Source organism: Rosa chinensis, chromosome 2 (genome assembly GCF_002994745.2).
Source record: "Rosa chinensis cultivar Old Blush chromosome 2, RchiOBHm-V2, whole genome shotgun sequence".
In the NCBI taxonomy this organism is placed as follows: Eukaryota; Viridiplantae; Streptophyta; class Magnoliopsida; order Rosales; family Rosaceae; genus Rosa; species Rosa chinensis.
The window spans coordinates 85,427,150-85,435,947 of record NC_037089.1 but is presented as its reverse complement, the minus strand read 5'-3'; the positions used below and the strand labels follow the sequence as shown (position 1 = coordinate 85,435,947).

General features: G+C 35.4%; 1 protein-coding gene across 1 annotated transcript; it reads left to right on the top strand.

Annotated features, from left to right (window-relative positions):
• The first annotated feature begins 1,835 nt into the window (after window positions 1–1,835).
• LOC112185279 (protein FAR1-RELATED SEQUENCE 5-like) lies at window positions 1,836–3,683 on the top strand. The gene has a single exon (XM_024323523.1). The coding sequence runs from the start codon at window positions 1,836–1,838 to the stop codon at window positions 3,681–3,683; it is 1,848 nt and encodes a 615-aa protein (XP_024179291.1).
• The last annotated feature ends 5,115 nt before the right edge of the window (window positions 3,684–8,798 follow it).

The window sequence follows — 8,798 nt, the reverse complement described above, 5'->3', positions numbered from 1 at the left end:
ATATATATATATATATATATATATATATATAATAACTCAGGATTATACAAGTCAATGAATTGTCTTGTAGAGTGATGGAAACTAGAAATATCAGGGCAGGGACTTTACTGTATTCTTCAAATATAAGATCAGCCTTAAACAGTCAGCTTTCCTTGTTGGGGATTTGGCAGGAGAACTGTTGCGCTATAGGGGCTGCAATGCAAATTGAACAATCCAAGTCAGACTACACAAGGTAATAATCTTGCAACCTGAGCTCTATCTTCTAATCTCAGCCCTCATATATAGGTTATGATTTAAATTATTATTGGTATTAGGTTAATTTTACGAGACTAAAATCATTATAATAACTATTCCCATCAATTGATAGAGAAATTTTTCTGTCCTCCAGTAGAACCATGTCAGCCTGACATATGGTCTACCAACCCAATAGAATAACGCCACGTGGATTTATTTAACACCTCATATCATAGCAAATTACCCTACCTCCTACTGCAGTAAAACCAACGTGAAATAAAAAAAAAAACAATAATCTTAAACGTTAACAGCTATCGTTAACTGATGCAAACACTATTCGAAGGAACCCTAGATAAATTTGTTTATCTCATCAACCCGAGAATTCGCTGCTACAATCTTGTTATCTTTCTATAAAGATTCAACTTCCTCTCTCCAACAATGAGTAGAGATGCATACGATGATCATAATCAAGGTAAACAAAGCTGTTCATTCATGTTATTTTGAGTCTGATATGTATGTATTTGGTACAAGTTTATGAACTTATTTATGTGTTTTTCGAATTGGGTTCCAACTGCGTTTGCTGCGTTTATAGTAAAAGTTCATGTACTTGCTTCCATTTTCTCTTCCATGTTCTACTTGCTTCTGTTTTTTTTTTCCCGAATTGGGTTTTATTTGTTGCTTCTGTTGTTGCCATAGCTTCTTGCTTTGCTCATCTTTTTTCTTTTCTTTGGGTTTAGTTTGTTGCTTCTGTTGTTGCAAGTTGCTGCCATGAGTCTGATATGTATGTATTTGGTACAAGTTTATGAACTTATTTATGTGTTTTTCTAATTGGTTCCAACTGCGTTTATAGTAAAAGTTCATGTGCTTGCTTCCATTTTCTCTTCCATGTTCTACTTGCTTCTGTTTTTTTTTTCTTCCCGAATTGGGTTTTATTTGCTGCTTCTGTTGTTGCCATAGCTTCTTGCTTTGCTCATCTTTTTTCTTTTCTTTGGGTTTAGTTTGTTGCTTCTATTGTTGCAAGTTGCTGCCATAGCTTCTTGCTCTACTCGTCTCTTTTTTTTCTCTTGAATTGGGTTTAATTTTTTGCTTCTGTTGTTGCACGTTGCTGCAACAATTTCTTGCTTTGCTCGTTTTTTTTTTCCTTTTTATTTTTCTTCTCTTTTCCCCCAAGCTACATAGCTAGCTTCTTGCTTTGCTCATCCCCCCCGGCTACTTCGCTTAGGCTCTTCAATCTATTAGTTTGGTGCGTCCTTCTTCCTATTGTTTTGTTGGTTTCTTTTAGGAGTTGTGTTCTAGAGTAAATCGACACCCCTCTATTATATAGATGATTGATTGGAGTGAATTACTAAATAATTTATTAGTCAATTTTTACATACTTGCTTCAGTGTTTTTGCTCCGATTATTATGAACTACTTTCACATTGTTTGCACCACAAGTTTGAAATACTATTCTTTAATATGATGGTGGAGTCCTTATATTTATTGGCATGTTATGATACTCATCTTGATTCGTGCTTCTGTGTAATTGTTTTGAGCAATTTCTTTGTTCTTTTACTGTAGCTACATATTACACAATATATATACACCAATTTATTAATTGACATGCCTACATTAATTGACATAGAAGACGATGGAGAACATAGCATGGGAACTGCTTTGGGAAAAGATTCAATGTTTGTGAATCGTCAAACTAGTAATGATGATGACTTGTATGGAGTGATTGTGAATAGTGAGGAAGAAGCATATAACCTCTACTGTGAGTATGGTGCTAGAATGGGGTTTAGTGTTCGGATAATGCAGAGGAGGAAAACCAACAATGTTGTGAAGCAAGTTAATTATTGTTGTTCAAAAGAAGGTTTTAAACTAGATAGTGATCCTTCGGAAGTGAAAAAGGCAGATAGGCTGGACATTAGAACTGGTTGCACAGCAAAAATTCGATTTGGATTGCAAGATAACAATTTATGGAAAGCGACTCTCTTTGTCCCTGAACACAACCATAAGCTTGCAGAGCTAGAAGAAAGACAATTTTTGCGCTCCAATCGAAAAGTTTCAAATGCTCATCAGGGGGTGATTAGATCAATGAAAACCGCAGGTATGAGTACGATAAATACATATTCATATTTAGCAGAAGAAGTTGGGGGATCTCAAAATGTTGGATTTACAAAGACTGACTGCTACAATTTTGTAAGCAGAGATAGAATGATTATGCTTGAAGCAGGGGATGCTCAAAGCTTGATCAATTTATTCAAGAGAAAGCAAATTGAAGATCCTATGTTTTTCTACACCGTGCAAGTGGATCAAGAAAATCGAATGACAAACTTTTTCTGGAGAGATGGGAAGTCAAAAATTGACTTTGAATGCTTTGGGGACGTAGTAGTATTTGATACTACTTACCGAACCAATAAGTATAACATGATTTGTGCTCCTTTCGTTGGGGTTAACCACCATTGGAAAAATGTGTTGTTTGGTTGTGCATTTTTGCTAGATGAGACGACTGCTTCATTTATTTGGTTATTTGAGACATTCTTAGAAGCGATGGAGGGTAAGAAACCCAAGACTATCTTTACTGATAGATCTCAGGCAATGGCAAATGCCATTGAGAAGGTCTTTCCTGAGACCCGTCATCGTTTATGCTTGTGGCACATATCAAAGAATGCAGTACAAAACTTGAATTGGCTGTACAGAAACTCTGATTTTGGTGAACTCTTCAAGAAGTTGCTTTTTGGACGTGTGACAGAAGATGAATTTGATTCTACTTGGGATGAAATAATACAGAAGTTTGACCTTGCAGGGAACACATGGCTCCAGACACTCTATAATCTTCGTGAAAAATGGTGTGCATTATTTAGCAAGGATACATTTTCTGCCGGAATATTATCTACACAAAGAAGTGAGAGCACAAACAATGTGTTTACCCTCATGTCTACTAAAACACTAAGTCTCACTGAATTTGTGCATCATTATGATAAACAGGCAGAACAAATGCGTTCAAGTGAATTGGAAGAGACTTTTCGATGCAATAACGGAATACCTACTAGGGCTGCAAAAAGTAGTGGAATTAAGAAGCAAGCTGGTATGGTCTACACTCGAAAAATTTATAATTTATTTGAGTTTGAGTTTATCGCTAGCTTGGCAGTGAAGATGGAGGAAGTTGGAAGTGATGGGACATTGCAGACATTTGAGCTTAATGAGGAGGGCCATAAAAGAGTGTACATTGTCCAATTCAATTCTTCGAATCTGACCATCTCCTGTAGTTGTCAGATGTACGAATCTATGGGCTGGTTATGTCGTCATGCTTTGAGGGTTTTGAATGTGAAAAATATTACTCAAATACCGACACAGTATATACTAAAGAGATGGACAAAGGATGCAAAGAAAGGAGTTGAGGCAAATAGTGTACCAGTACAAGTCAAGGAGAAAACAACGGTGACATTGCGAAGGAATACTTAATGCGAAAGGCTTATAGTATAATTAGTAAGGGAGCAGAGACAACTAGTGGTAGTGACATTGCTATGCAGAAACTAATAGAAGCAGAAGAATTAATTGAAAAGAATATGAAGAAGTTATCTATTGCGGGAGTTCTTAAGGTTAGCTGTACTGATGCTTCTGCTAGTGGTGCTAACAAAAATGATACTTCATTTGAGGAAACACCAGTACTAAATCCAGCAGGTGTGTGGCCAAAAGGCATAAGTAATAAAAGAAGAAAAGATGAAATGGAGAAGAAACAAAATAAAAAAGCACCCAAGGGCCAAGGTTCTAGTAAGTAATTTAACATTCTAAGCATTTCATAAAATGCTTATCTGTTATAGTATGATCAATTTATTGTTTTTATTATTTACCTGTGTAGGAAAAGTCAAGCCACCGATCAGTGGAGGGCCTTCACACACATCACTTCATGTAGTGCATAATTCAAGCTTGTCTCACCCATTTGTTGCATCGAATGGTACTAATACCATTAATGAGGTAAATTTCAAAGATTTTTGTATTATTATCATTTTCAAGGACTTAGATTCTTAATCTAGTTAATATGCAGCAATTTCCAACTATGAGCTTGCCAACAACTAATGTTTATGCTCCTTATGGTCTATATAATCAGGCTAGTTCAATTTTATTTCTATTATAATCTAACCTTAAACATGCTGTTATATCTATAGAATCCTACTTCTATGTTGCCATTTTCTCAAGTCAATTTAACATATGCAAATATGCATCAAGGGGGTAACTATATCACACAATTGAATCAGGTATAGATCATACCTTCACTGTCAAACTATTACTCCTAAACTTTATTATCCACTTCATTTTTTTTCGTCACAGAATTCATCCACAAGGATTGCTGCAAACAATCTAACTAGTCAGATTCCTCGATCGAGCCAGGTTTGAATAATATATTTTTATGTATGAACAAACTGTTTTTATTTTTGTTAATTATAAATTGTTTCTATTGTAGGATTCTTACTCAAGTAGTTACGTACAACAGTCCGATAGAGGAAAAGAAGTCTAATAATATATATCATTGTAAGGTAATGCATACAAAAGTAAAACATGTTTCTTTTTTTCTTCTTCTTTTCTTTGTAGTGTACTTTACAGTGCAATAATTTTAACTCATTTCAAATATGAAATTTTTGCAGCTGTTCTATGAATTTGGTGATATGGATATGCTATGACTTTATGGGAGAAGACTTGATATGATACCAGTGGAGAAAAAACAACCAATTTCTCCAATAGTAGTAGTTGATTGGCTTAGATTTTGCTAAATACGGTTTTCAATAATGATCAGGATTTGGATTGTTATGTTACACTAATGAAGAGTATAAAATGTGTTTGTTTAGGATTCTGGCATTTGTTTTATATACTAAATGCTTAGTTAAAATGAGCTTAGTTATATATGTCCCTTTTTTTTTTGGAGATAAGTCTCTCTGTCTCTGATGATTGTATATTGCTAATCTGTTCCATTAATATCCTTGAAAAATAATATGTGCACAGTACACTACAAAATATGTGGTAGTCTTGCTCAATACAAACAAAATACGTGAACAGAACACATTGATCAATCCCTAAGCTTCTGTATATTTTAGGCAATCAACCATAAATTGAGTCGCAAAGAGCAAGCTCGATATCATTATCTATCCGATTACAAATTGCATCATAAATTTGTTTTGACCCCGTACTGTGCACGGCGTTGAGCCAATTGAGCATCATTTTCCCTTGTTGCTTCTGCAATTTTAGGTTTGCAAGGCTGAAACCTGCAAAACAGGTTTGGATAAGATTAAGCATCTAAGCCAACATTGATACAAGAGCATTAGGATTAGTACCTCTCCTATGTAGGCAATCAATATTTTCATAACAAGTGAACAAATAATGAACTCATACCTTTATAGATACCGGTAAGAACTAAAATGAACATGGATGTCATACTTTTTTTTTTGGGCAACACATGCTATACAAAATTCAAAAACAACATCAAATATTTTGTATTGTGGTATAACTAGTGTTCGATGCATAACACCAACTAATCTATTACATTGTTAGGGTGAATATCACATTGCACTTACATCAGCAATTTTCAAAGTAGGCAATTGGCCATTTAATAAAAATAGTATGCATCAGACATTAGTTGGAACTTGTACTTTAGATCAGTCCTAGAAAGAAAGTCAGATAATCAACCAGTAGCCTTCAGATGGCAACACAAAATCAAAGAGAGAGCTTTACAAAATTCAAAAGGAACACCATAGTTTTGTTTTGCTCACTCAAATTGATAAAAAAAAACCTAGACTAACGTAGGCCTAATATTTAATTACAGAAAATAAATATAGCTAAGCTTCTTTCTCCAGTTTCTTTGCTTTGGTAGAGCAGTAGAATTCAATGATATTTAGCTGCACACGTTTTGATTTTGGTACACTGGCTTTTCCTTAAACAACAAACTATACTACTCCTGACTCGAAACAGTGAACATATTTAATCAGTGACCAAATGCTTGAATGGATATGAACTTAACTCAGTAAAACAATGTTGAGGTAAACTCACCACTACATTAGTTGCAAACTAAAAGTTCCGAGGCTGCATATATATGAATGGTGATCATTATAAAAATTCTTATAAACATATATTTCTCAAGAGTCGACTCCTAGCTTTGACGGCTCCATTGCTGAAGACTTTTGAGTAATCTTACCTATCTCACCCTTCCATATATAACTAAGCTTTAGTTGTTTAATCTATCTTTTCACTTACTTCCTATAAATCCAGAGCATTAACAAACAGCAAATTTCAATACCCAAACATAAATGTGATGCAATTTACTATTAATTTCAATTTCATGAACTGAAAAATCAAATCACAGATTTATATGAAAAGCTAAAAATCGCATTTGCTAAAGAGAAGATGGTACCTGAGGGCTGAGGCAATTGGGTGTTGCTATTGGTGTGCTTCCGTTTGACTATTACTCTATAGCATACCCAACACTTGGGTGTCAAAATCAAATCTCAGAAATGAAATACTCAAGAAGAGAGATCTATACAAGTTTAATCAGTCTCAGATTCTATTACGGAACTAATCGAAATCGTTCAATCGAATGATACTCACCTTGTCATGGTCGGCTCGATTGCTCGATTCCTGCGAATTTAGTTTCTCTTTCTATTACTGTGAATTTGGTTCTCCCATTCTCTCTGTGATTATAAGGATCGGGGTTGGAAGTATGGATGTAAAACTAACGCTCAAGAAAAATCACCCATCTAAGCACATGATCTACCCAAAAGATAATTGATAAAACTGAAGGGGAAAATCGCAGGGTTAACAAATCACCCAAATTCGAGTTTAGAACTATGACAGCAAAAGCAGAGGATGAATATACTTTCAGTTTTTTGTGTTTTGATAGTGTTTGCATCAGTTAACGATAGCTGTTAACGTCCCGTTTAAGATTCTTGTTTTTTTTTCTTGTTTCACGTTGGTTTTACTGCAGTAGGAGGTAGGGTAATTTTCTATGATATGAGGTGTTAAATAAATCCACGTGGCGTTATTCTATTGGGTTGGTAGACCATGTGTCAGGCTGACATGGTTCTACTGGAGGACAGAAAAATTTCTCCAATTGATATAGCTTGTACCACTTATGGCAAAGTCTTTTCCAGGGCATAACGCACATACTTGTCAGGGCACAATTTTCTTAGTCACAGTGCCTGAAACTCAATCTGGATATGCTTACCCAAACAGATACATCTAACATGCTACATGTTCTCAAACAGAAGAAAAAATTAAGCTGGTTGTCAGCCTACGTACCTCGAGATTTTATCAACCCTGCAGCTACAATTTAGGAGGTGGAAACAGAACGATTACCTAACCACCTCAGGCCAAAAGGAAAAGGCTGAATATTAGATATATGAAATATCTAGTTGATAGAACCCCTTGGTATTGTAATTGAATTCGATCTTGTGAAAAACCAACAACTAAAAGTAAGCTTCTAAATTGTCCTTAACTTGTTTTCTCACATGAAAGAGAATCAGGTTATCTTCTTCTGTACAATCTATAACAGATAAAATGTTAGGGCCAGATTGTATAACATGAAATTGTATTGTATCATTAATATTTGAAGGCATTATGTAAAGCTGTTATAGAATATATACTATATCAGCGTAATGTGATCGTTTTGTTGATTGGAGTGTCTGTGATAGCCTAGTCAATGTACACTAGCTTCAGTTTCCCTTGCCCCCGGCATTCAGTTTCCTCAACTTTCAACTCGACTTTTGGAGGTAGAGACAGTAGATACTCTTTTATATGGTTCCCAAATGGGTATTTTCGACCCGTGACTATCTCTATTCTCCCAGGATCAGCTTCAGCTAATGTCTCAAATGATAACCGTGCATGCATGATGACCTTCTCATATATGGGAAGGATGTGGTATCTCTTAATTGTCTTGGTCGAACAAATAATACATTCAACTTTGAACCCATTCTCCAGAGATAAGGAATCAACACATTAAGTGATTTAAATGAATAGAGATCTTAGTAAATCACAAGGTTTTGACTGCATAATTCATGCACAATTTTGTGATATACTGTTCTAAAATCTACATCATCACAATAACTTCTGATGATAAGTTAAGATATGTCTACTGTAGCAATTAAGCTAGGATGAAGCAATTATGAAGTAAAATCAAGCTCACAGGATTGGCAATAGCATAACACTTTCTGACCAACTAGCAAGTCTGCAGAGACACCAACTGGTGTAGGCCATAGTCTGTCTTTGGGTGCATCAACATTTAAAACGGCAACATCCTTGACTTGATCAAATCCAACAACTTTTGCATCAAAAGTCGACTGATCAGTACTTGAAGTATGGATTATTGGTTCTGGAGTTTGGTTTTGCTATGTTTTTTTGAGAAAAAGGAAATTCATTAATAAACAAGTATGTTACATTGAACGGGAGAACCCATCTGTGGACTCAAACCACAGCACCCCTCCCAAACCAGAACAAACTGGAACCATAGTGGCGGAACTGCCAAAAAACCGGCCTCTGTGAGCCAAACAAGCCCAACATCCAACCACCTACAACACCCAAACCTGCGGACTACTA

What these genes read in the sequence shown, in the direction of transcription:
- LOC112185279 (XM_024323523.1), top strand. Translation starts at nt 1,836, where the DNA reads ATGCCTACATTAATTGACATAGAAGACGATGGAGAACATAGCATGGGA.